This window comes from Mustela nivalis, assembly GCF_964662115.1.
Source record: "Mustela nivalis genome assembly, chromosome: 12".
Lineage (NCBI taxonomy): Eukaryota > Metazoa > Chordata > Mammalia > Carnivora > Mustelidae > Mustela > Mustela nivalis.
In genome coordinates, this window is record NC_139031.1 from 73,161,660 (window position 1) to 73,179,096 (window position 17,437).

At 35.3% G+C, this 17,437-nt stretch overlaps 1 protein-coding gene across 9 annotated transcripts in view; it reads right to left on the reverse strand.

Moving 5' to 3' along the window:
- RUNDC3B (RUN domain containing 3B) overlaps positions 1 to 17,437 on the reverse strand; it is a 147,812-nt gene that overhangs the window by 21,748 nt on the left and 108,627 nt on the right. For 5 of the 9 annotated variants that reach the window (XM_082692386.1, XM_082692383.1, XM_082692385.1 and 2 more), the window contains one exon: positions 1,260 to 1,406. The exons of the other annotated variants lie outside the window; for them this stretch is intronic. In XM_082692386.1, the coding sequence (XP_082548512.1) occupies positions 1,260 to 1,406 (147 nt within the window). The remainder of the gene's footprint in view (positions 1 to 1,259; positions 1,407 to 17,437) is intronic. 9 annotated transcript variants of the gene reach the window in all.

The following is a 17,437-nucleotide window of genomic DNA, read 5'->3' on the forward strand; positions in this document are numbered from 1 at the left end:
GGGAACTTGGTTCAATCCATGAAAGACTCAGTCAACACTAGAATCATACTTAGCACCATGGTTAGTAGATGTTGAAGAGAGTTCTACTGATTCATTCTGTAAGCAGTCTGCTCACTTTTCTCTACCTATCTCTAGCAATCAGTGAAACAAACAAGCAAAAGTAGCATTTTTTAGCAACAGAAGGTCAAACTTATTTTGAGTACTCCCTTTGATAGATGAAAAAAATCACACAGTAAAGCAGTTAGAAATTGCCTACACTGAAACAATCCCTGTAGAAATGTCTGGTTACTAACTACCTAGTGAAAAGCACCCTAAGAAGCCCAGGTGGAAATGTGTTTCTCTACCAGTGAGGTTTAAAAATAAGGGCTTAAAAAGAAGAGTGGAGAAGAAATTTAAAAAAAAAAAAAAAAAAAGGAGGGAGGGAGAAAGGGAGGAGAGGAAGGAGGAAGAGAAGAAACGGAGGGGGAGGAGGGAGGAAAGGGAGAGAACAGAAGGGGATAGAGGGACAGAAGGAAATTATCAGAAAACTAGCCAAAGAGAGGAAAATAAAGATATTGAAAAAGTTATCAAGATGGGAAGAGTGGCTAAAAGCCAAGAGAAGGTAATACAATTTTTATGTTATCTTTCAAAATGGAGATACTCCAAAAGAATAAAGCCTATTCCAAAGGAATGCAGCTCTCTCAACATTTCAACACTATGACTTAATGTAACAGTCCTAAATAGTGGGACAAAGAAATACAAAAAGAATCTTATGGCCCACAGGTGGCGTGATTATATTTTCTATAGCCTCCAAAAATTAGATTTCTCAAAAATAAACAAAACTTTCTCAGACCTACCAAGAACAATATCTTTTCAATCTATCATGAGATGGAATTTTGTGTTTTCTAACTAGCAAGAAAATTAATCCTAAGCCAATACAAATACCAAAGCTAAAATTCAAAAATAGATGGCTCATTAAATACAAACTCATAGACGTAACTGAAGGACTGGCTGAAGACTTAAGGGAGAAGCAGGTAGCTGGTACAATACTGCATAAGAATTTCTTAGTTATTTTACTTCCCCAGGGTGCCTTGGCTTCAAAACATTAACATATTCACTGCCTTAATCGGACTTTATCAAGACAAAGTAGTCTTAAATTCTACTTTTGCCCTAAGTTAATAATGAATTCATAAAGAATAAGTGAGAAACCAAAGTGGATAACCATGTGTTTTGGTACAACTAAATTTGTAATTAGTTGGAAAAAAAAGTATTACACTTACTCATACCACTGTTTATTGTGTTTTCGGTAAAGCAACGTATCCAAGGCAACAGCATTGACATCCAGAGCTCCTGGGGAAGGCCACTGGTTGGTGAGGTGGGCAGTTAACTCTTGTCTTGATCTTAAATCATTATTCTTTAGCACAGTCCTGTGAATATTAAGATGGTGAGTGCTTTTGTCTTCACTGTTCTGCAATGGCAGAGGAGCCTAATGGTATCAATCTGGCCCCCAAAATTCATCTTTTTAAAATGGTATGTTAAGATTGTCAACAGAACTATCGGGGCTATTAATGTCTCCTACCACATATGGTTTTCATTCTTTCTCTACAGGCTACAATAAACCACTAACATGTGGAGTTCAGACTTCCGATCTTTTCCACACAGATATTACTAAAGGACTAAAGGTGCATCCTGCACTTTACCTAAAAAATTTTGGTATCTTAAAGTTATAGATTATTAGATTCCAGTTAAAATAAGAAAGAATTCCATGTATATGATTTTCTAGCATCAACATTCACTCTATTAATTTAACTTAGTAAACAAAAAAGAATTAAAATGAATAAAAAATAAAACTAAATGCAGAAAAATACCAAAAAAAAAAAAAATCCATAAGGTGTCCGGAATTTTTTAATGAAAGTAACTACAAATATACCTTTATGAAAATAATTAAATCAATGGTAACTGTACACTACAGCCCACTAGAAACATTTCAACTATGGAATGAAGCCATTTTAACAGTTCACAATTTACTCTCGGTTTTGTAGAACCATTACTCATTAATAACAATTTGCAAAAGAGCTAACTTTGGGCCAAAATTTAAACCTCACAAACCAATTAATAACTGTCACAAGACTAATTCAGCATTTGAACTGGTGGTTAAAGACAAATTTAAAAGCATAATTCTGTTTGCAAAGGCCCTATTCTACCTCTAAAAAGCTTCAAAATACCATGTAGGCAAGACGCCTTTTCTAACAGGAGTCCATGACTTTGGTATACCAAAGTCTGAGCCATCATCTCAGAAGCAGGGAGGTACTATGTGTCTGCCACTAAGTGTCTGAAACAATTGTCCTGCTGTGGGTGTCAGAACAGTGGTATGCTGGCAAGACAATCCTGCACACAAAAAACGAACCTACACAATACCTCTAGCTGTAAACTATGACTCAGATGGAAAATTTGATTTTTATATGTCTCTATATATTTATATGTCTCTAACAGGCTACTTAGGAATATTTCTGCTTTTACAGGGTATCTGTGTATACTTTTGCTCCATCTACGCCACACACAAACATTACTTGAAGTAAATACTAAGTTTAATCTTAGAATGGAATACTAAAAAAGTGAAAGAGGCAGAAGTCTGTGAGAAGGTATCACATTAAGATATTCTTGTAGGCTACCTGAAACAATTTCGTTTCACTGGAAAGAGAATGAAAATTTTAAAAAGGACTTTTAAGGTACTTTAACATGGGTTTTTATGAAAATAATAAAGAGTTCAGAAAAACTTGAAGACCGTCAGAAAATCAGGTTAAGCAGAAATGGGGTTACTGGCTAGAGAATCTATTAAAATAAGCCACATTTGGGACGCCTGGGTGGCTCATTGGTTGGACAACTGCCTTTGGCTCAGGTCATGATTCCGGAGTTCCCGGATCAAGTCCTGCATCAGGCTCCCAGCTCCATGTGGAGTCTGCTTCTCCCTCTGACCTCCTCCTCTCTCATGCTCTCTCTCATTGTCTGTTTCTCAAATAAATAAATAAAATCTAAAAAAAAAAATAATCCACAATTATTTTGGCTTCTCTTTTTGGACTTTTCTCTTTCACATATTCACTCTCTCTAGGGTCTCAGAGAGTGTCACTGGGAAACCGAACTTCGATGTCATCACTGTTTACAGGAAAAAGAGCAGAATGTAAGAAAGACAAATATGCACCTTTGAGGAAATTACATCGGAAAATTCAGTCAATATAAGTAATTGAACAAATTCCAATTTAGAATATGTTATTCCTGGAAATTGAAAAGTTTTACATTGCATAAATGAAAAAAAAGAACTAAGTTTCATGGAAGTTTTTACACAGTACTTGTCCCTGGAAAATTTTTGCCTAATGACAACTTATCATACTGTCTTTAGAATTCTGTGTTTAGAAATCCCAATGACATTGTTTCCTATGGGCAGCTGCCCTCAAGTTCCTACTGGCTTTGAAACAGGAGACAGAGATTGCAGTATACTGGACAGGCTCAGCTTCTATCCAGGCTGCACCTGCTTTCCACCTTCTATGACGAGTGTGGAAACAGACAATACTGGCTTTGAGTTGCCACAGCAAATGGGAAAGGTTCCTAGAGAATCCTTGTGTAAGGCCCCTTCTCTCACTGCTCTAGTATATGAAGGAACAGGCAAGCAGATTTAAGGGATGTTGAAAACCCTACCCCTGAATTCTGAATCTTGATTCTGTCTACTTAGATAATGAAGAGACAAAGCAGTTTATTCATTCTAGCAGTGGGCTCTGACCAGAATGACCAGCACAGAGACAGACCTCAAGTTCCTACTTGCTAGCTCTGAAGTAGCTCATCCCACCTCTCTCCAAGCCTACTTTCTCAGTCTTTATTTCCATTCCTTGAGTTGTTGATATCAATCTAAGGAATTCCATTTTTGCTAAGAGTTGACTGTGCTTTCCTACAATCAAAGAATCCTATTACTCACTGAGAACAAGCAAAACATACCTAGTTAACCTTAAGACCTACACAAAGGTAATATAAATGCAGTTAATATGGAAAACGAGGATATTTTTCTCATTGGCCAAGCTTAAAAATAGGTTCATCTTAAATTACTCAAATTTTCTCCTAGTGTGAAATCAGTGGCAATTTAAGGTAAAATTATGTGATTTTTAGCATTTAACTTTACTTAGAACTCTAACCAATGTTAACACTAATAAACTAATCTAAAAATTAAATCATTCTATATGAGATAGATTCTACTTATCATTTCTGTCTATGACACAAGTCTTTTATTAGCAACTGAACATCTCATTAAGGTAATAATTCTACAGAAAGGTACAATAAAGGAAAATTATTTATTACAAAAGTAGTAGCAACATACTTATCACAGCTAATTTTAAGAACTTTCCTGTGGTAGCTACCTTAAATTGCTAGATAGATCATTTCTCTTCAGATTTTCAATAGGAATTATGCAAGAATTTGGCCACAAAGATTCTAATTTAATCCCCTTACAGTTTTACTGAGGTACAATTAGCAATTAAAAACTGTATATATCTAAAATGTACAACTTGATTTTGTAGACATAACAATATAATCACCACATTCAAGCTAATTAACATATCCATCACCTCACAGATGTCTCTTGCGTATGATGGGAACACTTGAGATATACCCTCTTAGAACACTTTAGGTATAATACAGTATTAAGTATACTCATGTTGCTGTACATAGATCTCCATAATTTATACATCTTGCATAACTGAAACATTTTACTTTCTGAACATCATCTCACTTCCCCCTCTCTCCAGGCCCAAAGGGGTACAAAATGGTTGTCCATTCTAATCTCTGCTTCTATGCATTTGACTATTTTAGATTCCACATATAAGTGAGATCATGCACTATTTGTTTTTCTCCATCTGGCTTATTTCACCTAGCATAATTTCCTCAAGTTTCATCCATATTATTTCAAAGAGCAGATTTGTTTTTTTTAAGGTGGAATAATTCTCTGTAGTGGGCTTGTGTGGATAAAGACACAAGGTCTTCATATATCACATTTTCTTTATCCATCCATGAGTTTCCTTCCACTTCTTGGCTATTGTGATTGATATATATATATATATATATATATATATATATATATATATATATATATATATATATATATATACTGAGATATAGCATGGAAACATCAGTTTGAAAAACATGTGGGATACATGGAAAGGAGATTATTTACTAATTTATTTACTAGCAGAATGTGTGCTTGTGGAGCAGGTATTTTAGGAGACTTCTCCAAGAACAAAAGAGCTGATGGGTACCATTTCCTTACCCTGTCCCCCAGCCTGGATATGCAGACACCTACAGAACTACTGCAAGCACTCTTTATGTAGCTTGCTAGCAGTGCCTCCCACCCCTGTTCTCTCCTATGGACTGCCCACTCCAACCCCCACTGGGTAGCTCTACAATGTGGTTCCAACTCCCCTCCCATAGCAAACCTACTCACCCACTACACTTATTAAAAGTGTACCCTACCCCCACATTGTTCTGCAGACCCACACCATCCAACCTGCCCTAGGCAGCAGTCCATCCAAAGAGGCACCACAAATCTAGCACTGTGCAAGCAGCCCGACAGTGTCCAACACCACTCCAAAAAGACTGTTGCCCTGATGAAAGGGAAATACACCCATGCACCAGCTCTTCTGCAGTCCCAGCGGTGGGCTGGGGGCAGACACCCAGTCTGACTGCAGGCCCCGCCCACCAATGAAAGTCTCTCAGGGGATAACAAAGAGAGAGTGACCTGTCACCAGCTCTTCTGCAGTCCCAGCCCACCGCCAGACACCCCCAGACTGCAGGCCCCACCCACCAATGAAAGTCTCTCAGGGGATAACAAAGAGAGAGTGACCTGTCGTTTGGTGTGACCACAGTTCTGGCAAATGCCTAGTCTGACCCAACTCAAGTCCAAAGACCCACTAACAACAAAGGGACCAAATGCTGTTTGAAACAGGCAAAAGTGCCATCGCAGATGATAGAAGGGAAAAGCACTCAGTCACAATGGTAAGGGGCATGCAACACACATAGCTGATGCCTCTGAAGCTCCAGGTTCTGGTGAAGAGGGGACATTTCCCTGAAGGGCACTATAGAAACTTTTCTTCATAAGGCAACTACTTTCAAGAGTAGGAGACTCACATGACTTTCCTAACACAGATAAACAGACATAGAGAGTTAGACAAAAATAAGGAAATAGAGAAATATGTTCCAAATGAAAGAAGAGGACTAAATCACAGCAAGAGTTAACAAAATAGAGACAATCAATATGTCTGATAGAGAATTTAAAATAATGGTCATAAACATAATCACTGAACTTGAGAAAAGAGTGGAGGACCTCAGTGAGACCCTCAACAAAGAGACAGAAATTACAAAAAAGAATCGCATAGAGATGAAGAACTCAGTAACTAAAATTAAAAATTCACTAAGAGAATAATGAATTAACTAGAGGAAGTAGAAGGATGGATCAGTGACCTGGAGGACAATGTAATGGAAAACAATCAAGCAGAACAGATTAAAGAAAAAAGAAAAAGAAAACAGTAAGAATAGATTAAGGGACCTCAGTGACACCATCAAGTGTAATAACATCTACACTATAAGGGTCCCAGAAGAGAAAAGAAGGGGGCAGAAAATTTATTTGAAGAAGGAATAGCTCAAAACTTCTCAAATCTTGGAAGAACACAGAAACCCAGAACCAAGAGGCACAGAGATCCCCCAGTGAAATCAATTCAAGGAGGTTCACACCAAGACACATAATAATTAAATGACAAAAAAGTAGTGATACAGAGAAAATCTTAAAAGCAGCTAAAGAAAAGAAAATAGTTACATACAAGGGAAACTCCATAATGCTATCAGCTGATTTCTCAGCAGAAACTTCATGGGCCAGAAGAGAGGAGCATGATATATTCAAAGTGCTGAAAGTGAAACATGTGCTGCTCAAAATAGTCTATCCAACAAGGCTATCATTCAGAATAGAAGAAGAGATGAAGAGTTTCCCACACAAACAACAATTAAGGGAATTCATCACCATGTAACTAGCCTGATAAATAATGTTAAAGGAGATTCTTAGAGTGGAAATACTATTAAAAAGAGCAAGAAAAGTAGGAAGCACAAAAGCACTAAAATTAAGTATGTATACAAAAAATAAGTCAAGGAATTCAAGAAATAGAAGGATGTAAAGTATGACACCATATGTAAGAACATGGGGTTTGGAAGTAAAAATGTAGTGCTTTTAGAATGGGTTCAAATTGAAGTGACCATCAACTTAATATAGACTATTATATGCAAAGATTTTATATATAAACCTAAAGCTAACCACAAACCAAAAACTGGTAATAGGTAAAAAAAAAAAAATACAAAGAAAAGAATTCAAGTGTATCACTAAAGAAAGCTACCAAACCAGGAGAAGAGAGCAAGAGAAGAAAGGATCAGAGAAGAACTACAAAGACAACCATAAAACAATTAACAAAATGGCATGTAAATACATACCTACCAATAATTACTTTGAATGTAACTGGACTAAATGCTCCAACCAAAAGAAATAGGGTGATGGAATGGATTAAAAAGCAAGATCCATCAATATATTGTCTACAAGAGACTTATTTCACAGCTAAAGACACATGCAGATTGCAAGTAAAGGGATGGAAAAACATCATGCAAATGGAAGATCAAAGAAAAGAGCTGAGGTAGCAATACCTATATTGGACAAAACAGACAAGTACTCATGTTGGTTCAGTCTGAAGAGCATGCAGCTCTTGGGAGTTGTGAGTTCAAGCCCCATGGTTAGGACAGAGGTTAAATTAAAAAAAATTTTTTTTAAATTGGACTTTAAAACAAAGACTGTAACAAGAGACCAAAAAAAAAAAAAAAAAAAAAAAGACACTACATAAACATAAAGGGAAAAATCCAGCAAAAAGATATAACAATTGTAAATACTTATGCATACAGCATGGGAACACCCAAATACATAAAGCAGCTAATAACAAACATAAAAGATGTAGCAATATAGTAATACTAGGGAACTTTAACACTCCACTTACATCGATGGATAGATAATCCAAAAAGAAAATCAACAAGAAAACAGTGGCTCTGAATGACACATTGGACCAGATGGATCTAACAGATATATTCAGAACATTCCATCCTAAAAAAGCAGAATACACATTCTTTTTAAGTGCACGTGGAACATTCTCCAGAATAGATCACATTTTAGCCCACAAAACAAGACTCAACAAATTAAAAAAAGCAAAACAAACAAACAAACAAACAAAAAAACGAAGTCATAACACACATCTTCTCTGACCACAGCACTATGAAACTAGAAATCCACAAGAAAAAAATCTGTAAAGAACTTAAATATATGGAAGTTAAATAACATGCTACTAAACAATGAAAAGGCCAACTAAGAAATCGAAGAGAAAATAAAAAAATACATGGAGACAAATAAAAATACAATGTTCCAAAATCTTTGAGATACAGATAAAGCTGTTTTAAGAGGGACATTTATAGCAATACAGAACTACCTCGAGGAGCAAGATAAATCTTAAGTGAACAATCTAAACTTATACCTAAAGAAGTTAAAAAAAAAGAAAAACAAAATCCCAAACCAGGAGAAGGAAGGAAATAATAAAGATTAGAACATAAATAAAAAACAATAGAACAGCTTAATGAAACCAAGAGCTGGTTCTTTGAAAATACCAACACAAATAATAAACCTTTAGCCACATACATCAAAAAAAGAAAGAGAAGCCTCAAATAAAAAATCAGAAATGAAAGAGGAGGAGAAATAACAACCAAATCACAGAAACACAAGCAACTATAAGAGAATATTATGAAAAATTATATGCCAAAAATTGGACAACCTAGAAGAAATGGATAAATTCCTAGAAACATATAACCTCCCAAAACTGAATTAGGATTGTTATCCCCATCATCTAATCATCTATTTCATCCATTCCCTCACCCACCTCCCCTTTGGTGACCATCAGTTTGTTCTCTATAGTTAAGAGTCTGTTTTTTGGGTTGTCTTTTTTTCTTCTTTGCTCTTTCAGCATTTTAATTTTTAGTAGAGACCCATCTCAGGTAAAATGTATAGTTTAAAAAGATATATAAAGATACTTCATTGTTTCCAAAAAACCTATTTGCTTCTAATACATCAGTTAGTATTTTATCATACTGATCTGCCTCATATGTTTTGTACCCATATTTCCATATATGCTCTTCTCTTTACCCAGAATAACCTTCCTCTTTTTCCCCTCACCTGGTGATCTAAAGAGCTTCTGAAAAGCCCTATTCAAACATCAACATCTTAGTGATGCTTTCTCTGGACCACTATTCCTGTTCTACTTACATAAAGTGCACATACCTTTATTACTATACCTATACATATGTATCTCTATACACGTATCACACCATTTAGATTATCAGTCAATTTTGATATCCTCAAAGTTACCTTATTCAGACTTATGTTTTACTTAAAAAAAAAAAAAAATATATATATATATATATATATATATATATATATATATATTTATTTTTAGAGAGAGAAATGGGGGGGGGGCTGCATGAGTGGGAGGCAGAGAGAGAGAGAGGGAGAGAATCCCAAGAGACTCCATATTGAGCATGGAGTCCCACACAGGGGCTTGATCCCATGACCCTGATATTATGACCCAAGCTGAAACCAAGAGTCAGATGCTCAACCAACTGTGCCACCCACATTTAAATTCTCAGTATGTAGCACAATTCCTATGAGAATGTAGATACTCAAGTGTTTATACATTAGAAATATTACTTCAAAGGTTTATCTTTCTAAAATGGAAATCTGATCTGATATAATATTGGTAACTCCTCAGAGCTCCTTAGCGTGGCATATAAAGTCTCATCTCATCTGGCCCCACATACATACATGCTTACCCTCTGTGTTTGAGTAACAAGGAGCCACCATGCTACTCCCTACATTTGCTGGGCTATTTAATCTTTAATCAATTTGCTTTTGTTGTCTTCTCTACCTGGGAGGCCCATCTTTTCCCATAGTAGTCTATCAAATGTCAAAAACACTTTAACGAATTAGTATAAGCATCTAGTATAACCATCTTAAACCCTTCCCAGTTCATTCTCCTTTACAATAAAATCCGTTGTTTCCCACTGTATCTCATACATAACTCTATCATAGCACTTTGACATCTTATTGTTCTTATTGTTTCTATGACTGTGGCCTCTGTAAGCACTATGAGGATAGGAACTAGACCATATTTATTTCTTTATTCTTAGCACCAAGCCAAGAACCCAGGATAGAAGGGCTCAATAAATGTCAGCAGAATAAATAAATATTGAACTATAAATCAGCAAATTTTATCATTATCAAAATAAGCTGTGGCCTATTCTTTTTTTTTAAATCCAAAGGACAACGCAGAATCTTAAAGAAAAGGAACTTTGAAAAATAATATCCTCAGGGAGAGACAGAAAATACAGAATATACTATACTTTAAAACTGTTAGAAGGGTACCTGAGTGGCTCAGTCAGTTAAGCATCTGCCTTTGGCTCAGGTCATGATCCCAGGGTCCTGGGACTGAGCTCAACATCAGGTTCCTTGCTCAATGGGAAGCCTGCTTCTCCCTCTCCCTCCATCTGTTGTTCTCCCTGCCTGCACTCACTCTCTTTCTCTATGTTAAATAAATAAATAAAATCTTAAAAAAGAACTATTAGATTTTTATTTCCCTGATGCCAAGTGATGTTGAGCATTTTTTCATGTGTCTGTTGGACATCTGTATGTCTTCTTTGGAGAAATGTCTGTTCATGTCTTCTGCCCTTTTCTAGACTGGATTACCTGGTTTTTGGGTGTTGAGTTTGATGCAGCCATTCTGGAAAACACTACAGAGGTTCCTCAAGAAGTTAAAAATAGAGCCACCCTATAACCCAGCAATTACACTACTGGGTATTTACCACAAAGATACAAATGTAGTGATCTGAAGGGGCACCTATACCACAGTGTATAGCAGCCATGTCCACAATAGCCAAAAGTGGAAAGAGCCCAGATGTCCATTGACAGATGAATAGACAAAGAAGATATGGGGTGTGTGTGTGTGTGTGTGTGTACACATATACACAAACACACAATGAAATATTATTCAGCCATCAAAAGGATGAAATCTTACCATATGCATTGATGTATATGGAATGGGAAGGTATTATGCTGAGCAAAATAATTCAGTCAGAGAAAGACAATTATCATATGGCTTCACTCATATGTGGAATATAAGAAACAGTGCAGAGAACCATAGGGGAAGGGAGGGAAAACTGAACGGGAAGAAATCAGAGAGGGAGAAAAACCATGAGAGACTCTTAACTATCAGAAAGAAACTCAAGGTTGCTGGAGGGGAGATCTGTGGGGGGATGGAGTAACTGGGTGATGGACATTAAGGAAGGCACACGATGAACACTGGGTGTTATATATAAATGGTGAATAACTAATCTCTATATCTGAAATTAATGATGTACTATATGTTGGCTCACTGAATTTTAATTTAAAAAGCTATTAGAAATTAAATACCAATGCATCTTTCTTATTTTAAATAATAAAACATTTAGGTAGCTTTCATGTCTAGGGAAGCAATTTAATTCTGTTAAGACCATAATAAATATCATTGTGCTTTGCTAAACATCACAACAAACTAGTGGTTCTCTACCCTGACTATATATTCAAATAACTGGGGAAGCATTTAAAAAATTCCAATACCTAGTCTCATCTCAGATCAATGAAATGAGATTCTATGATGGTGGGGTCCAGGCAATGCTACTTTTTAATGCTTCCTAAGTGAATCTAATATAAATTATTTTTCTCCTACAAAATAATAATAAAATTCCTTATGTATCTGGCTGTTCCTTCTCGGTCTCAGTGGAGGTACTTTCTTCCACTTAATCCTTAAACGTTAGTGTTCCTGATTCCTTCCAGTTCTGTTCTCAAATTCCTAAGATTCCATGTAAATACAGAGAAACTGGATTTTAAAATGAGGTTCTATGTTTTTTTCAGCCCTGAATATAACATTCATTATTTTAAAAAAGAGAGAGAGAAAGAGAGAGAGAGAAGTTTTCCACAGTTTGGTCTTTTTCCTTTCAGAGATTAGGCTCAAGTCTGCTGCTACTTACAAGTTTTACAAAAGATCTAGAATTCCATAATCTCTATTCTGATAGTGGTGCTTAGTCAATTCAAAGCTATTATTTTGTTCATTTGTTCAGGCTTTGGCCTGTGTCTCCAAACTTGAGTGTTATCTTCTTTCCCGCTTACCTGAGGCTATGCTGATGCCCATGAGGATATACTTTTGGCAGCTGGATATATAAGGCATATGACCCCTGGCACTTAGGATTTAATATCTGTGATTCGAAGCATTCCTGAGCAATCCAAAAGATGAGTGACACAAAGCAATTTTTAATTTGGTAAGGCAGCACATTTGAAGCCCACTGTTATGAATTCAGTCCTGAGAGTGAGTAGCAAAAATCCTACCACCACTGCAACAAACCTTTGCTTTGTTTTCCACTTAGCATTTATATATGTATCTATGTATCTCTCTCTCTCTCTCTCTCTCTCTCTCTCTCTCTCTCTATATATATATATATATATATATATATCTGTAATTCTTAGGATATACTCCAGTGCCATTTGCGACATGGCATACCAAAAAAGTCTTAAACTATAATCATCATGAAAATAAAAGATAGTGATCTACAATATCACACTGCAAGTAATTGGCCTTAAGGGGAGAATAGAATTAGGAGCTAACAATTCAAAACCTATTCAACTTTCTAACTAGAACACAAAGAAAAAGTCACAATATTAATAAAATTCCAAATCAAACTTAGAATATTGGTTAAATTCATATTAAGTAAAGAAATATTACAATAATTTAACAACAACAACAAAGTAAAAGCCATGTGACAGAAAAGACTGGAGGGAAGGATTGAGGCTGCTGACATTGAGGCTTACCATGAAGGCAAAGACAAAATGCACAAAACTGAGGTAAACTACAAAAAGAGCTTCCTCAAGGTGAAGTTGACCTGCACCAGAGGAACGCAGGATCAAAGAGTAATGCATGCGGCAAGAGAATGCCACCTACTGGTGCTTTGCAGTATTTGCCCATGTTGGTGTATTCTGCATTCTGTTGGTGCTTCTTACTGAGAAACATTAACCCCTAAGAAAAATCAGCTATGGCTCAAGGGGATTTCTTCACTTTGCTGGCATCATCCTGTATGAGTTAGTTGTGAATCCTGTATGAGTTAGTTCACACTACAGAAGTGATTATATAGCAAGTGCATACTCTCAAAAATAAAAGAAAGCAAAACAAAGAACAAAATCTTCATCTCATTGGTAACTGAGGAGGGCATTAGCATCTTCTTCTAAAAATTAACGGTATCCTGTAAGGACTAATATAATATCCTACAACAACCAATACTAGCCTATAATATACTATCATCCTAACTGGTGAGGAAAAGGTCTTGTGTACAGATTTTAGCCAATGTACATGGAGGGAAAAGAATTAGGAATCACCATTTTACAAATCCCACTTAATCAACAGCTCCAGATAATGTTTGTGCTCATTCTTGGTTCAAGCCATTAGATGAAAGGCTGATAAAAACTTTTACAAAGGAAAAACATAGTTGTCACCACCTGAATCCACTGTTCAATGTTAGAGTCTTTAGAAGAGGGACAACCAGCATGCTTGGTTATGATGTGGACAGGACCACCTACAAAATACTCTTCTCAAAAAAGTTAAACTCCTATTTAACCAGCCTCTTAGGACACTGGTTCTCAACCCTTACTACACAACAGAACATGTAAGCAGCCTTTTACACTTTCCTGAGCCCCAGCTTTGACCAATTAAATTAACATCCCTCAAGGTGAGCTCAGTCAGGCATTCTTATTTTTTGCAAAAAATATTTTTAAGAAGCTCCCTGAGTGCTTCTAATAACCAACCAGAGTGGAAAACCCACTAATCCAGAGTTAAGAGGATATACTTTACAGGATATACAGCACAGAACAGTGATTCTTGAACTTTAATGTGTCAGTTATACCCCTGAGGATCTTGTTAACAACAGATTCCCATTTGGCGGGTCTAGGGAGGGCACCAAGAATCTGCTCCCCGATGACACTAAAGCAGTCAGTCCCCTGTGAGTAGAGAGGATACAAACCAGTGCTGTCCAAGGGAAATATAAGAAGAATGGCATATATAATTTAAAACTTTCTAGTAGCCACAGTAAAAGGAATGAATAATGTACTTATTTAGCCCAATATATCTAAAACATTACCATTTCAATATGTAGCCAATATAAATAGTTCCTAACAAGATACTTTAAATTCTTTATTTCATGCTGTCTGATGTGGATGTTATACTTACAGCACATTTCAGTTCACACAACTCACATTTCAAGTGCTCACCAGCCACATGCACAAAATGGCTAACATCCTGGACAGCACCGGTAGAGAAGAACAAAGAAAGAAACCTCAAAGAACTAATGCTGGACATTCTATAGGAAAAGTCTGCAAACAGATAACAGGACAAGTACGAATGGGAGAAACTAAAGTCTTCAGAGACATAATTATATGTCATGTATGATTTTGTTTCTTAATCCAAAAATGCAACTACAAAAAGGTTGGGCCTTTTTTTTTTTTTTTTTTTTAGAGAATTAGGGAAATTTGTTACAGATGAGCCTTTAAATGATAAAAAGAATGTCCCTAATTTTACCAGGTATGATTATAAGATTACGTGAGAAAATGTCCACTTTCTTAGAGATGAGCAAAGAAGTATGTAGGAAAGAAAGAACAGGATTTGCTTCAAAAGAGTTCAGCAAAAAAAGAAAAGGAAAATGAAAAGTTAAAACAAATGTGACAAACACTTGGCAACTAACTATTCAATCTAGGTGATGGTAATCAGGGCTTTATTATACGAATCTCTATACACTTGAAAATTCTTTAACAAAAAGTTTAAAACATAATAATAGCATTAGAATTTAAATGCTAATTTTATTTTTTATAAAGGTCAACTACATGCTAAAGGGTGGAAATAAGTGAACAAAACAATGGTATTTATGTATTAATAATATGTGTGTTATTTACAAATTGTACTTTAAGGAGGCTTCCTTTCTTTATGTACTCAGTATAAAACATTTACCAAATAAGGATGCCAAAATTGAGCCTCTTTTCTAGTCTGAGTCACTTCTCTGTGAAACACTGTCTTGCAGTTCCAACTGTTGGTAGGCCCCTTGCCCAAATATACTGACATATGCTCTACTGAAGAATATGCCAGCAGTTTTAATCAAACATCATAACTAAAGGCAATGAAATGACACTCATATCAAATCTGTAATTTCTTGGTGTAATATGTAATTTCTCATTATCACTCAAGAAAGTACAATACAGTATAGTTTGACCTAATTATCTGGTATCTGGCTTTTTTCTCTTCCGGATGCATTTTTTTGATTTTTCTGTCTTTACATGGATAACAGAGTATGCACTATGTATTATCATGACGTTAACTCTTAGTAATAATTGTTACCTGCCAAAAATATACACGATCAGGAACTACCATAATTTGTTCACTATTAACTGGGCCAGGATGACATCACTGCACTCTTGTTAGGATCTATGCCACTCGCTCTAAACCTTGTGAAGCAGGATGCTACAGCATCACTGACTTCTGGTTTGCAGGCTGACAGATCACACCATCACTACCCACAAGGAACTACACAAACATGGCTGTTCAACTATAACAATGCACTAATTTTAATAATGTGTGGTTCTTTACTTCTGTTAGTTAGACTCTTCAGTTCCTTCACGAGGAAGCCTTATTGGACATTACTATTCCTATAGCTTTTCACACCATAAATAGGAAAACTACATGAGCCAAACAGCAAAAACACCTTTTTACAAATTTTAATGGTATTAATCATGACAAAGGTATTTAGATTTTACTCACTATTCTGAGCCTCTCTAGTCCCGAGATTTGAAATTAGCATTTTACAAAGATCTAAGCCTGTGGATGAGCACAAACCTTTCCTTCCATGTATGGTTCTCTTCAATTCACAATGTGACCAATAATGTCCATCTGTCCACTTCTTTAACTTAGGAGCTCTTTGTGAAGACAGACTATATCCTTCTTATTTTTTCTATTCTTGGCACTCTCAAGCACAGAATTATACATTTAAATAAATGTTTACTGAATAAAACTAACCTCAAAAATGAAAAAGTTTCCCACCAGATAGCATAAATAATATGACAGTAAGTTTTTATAAGACCATAAACAATACATTTCATAATCTTATGAAAGACTTTCCATACATTGATTCAAAGTGTAACTAATACATTAAGCTTGCTTGTATTTATTTTATTGGATGAAGTTTAACATGCAAGCAAAATTGAATTAAAACTTACCTAAATAAAATAAAAATATGCCACAGATTTCAATAAAACTATGAAAATAAAAACCTAGAGTGATGCTGTATTTCTCAATGAAATAATGGCATTATTCTTAATCATTATTTGGAGATTTAAAATTTTTTGACACTTTAAAATTCCACCAACATAAATTTAATCACCCAAATACATCTTAGTCAAAGACTAATAATCCAAAATAATCCAATTAGTATTCCATCAATAATCGATGAAGAAAAGAATTATAGTTAAAAGTGATACCAGTAAAGTAGTAAGTAGCCATGTATATCTTCCTCCCAATATATGCAAATCTATACCTTAATTATAAATATTAATCCACATGCCATTTGGAAAGTGGTTCTGAAAAACAAATATTTTGAAACTTGGGGATAATAAAATCAAAGTCAAATTAATTTGTTTGATCTGCAGCATTTGGGCATTATAAAGTAAAATATTTTAAATTTACCATTTATCTACATGTATTTAATAAGGATATTTTAAGGTTTTTATAGACCAAAAGAGAGGAATAATCTTTGAATGTTTCCTTTGTTCTAACTGTATTTTACATGATAGCATTTAATACTCATAGTAATCTATAAGGTAAGTTTTATTTCCAGTATACAGATAAAGAGACAGAGGCTCTAAGGTATTATTAAAGACTGAGCTCATAATAATAGGCAAATACAAAGCCAGTGTCTGAACACAGTCCATATCTGTAAGAAAGCTTTAGAATGCTCCTCTAGTGCACCATGCTCACCTGTACTCTACCCAAAACTATCAGATGTTCACATTTTAGGAGTATTCAAAGACAAATTAAAGCATACTTTAACAGTTACTCAAAAATACATCTAAGCATTGAGAAATATATAAAAAGAATAAGCCAAGTGACAAAGGATTTAAATCAACTAGGAAAAGATGATTAACATAATGTGAAAGCAAATATTACATGCTTTGTAATCCACTTAATACTCTTCTCCTGACCTTTTCCCTTACACGTTTAAAATTTTAATCTTC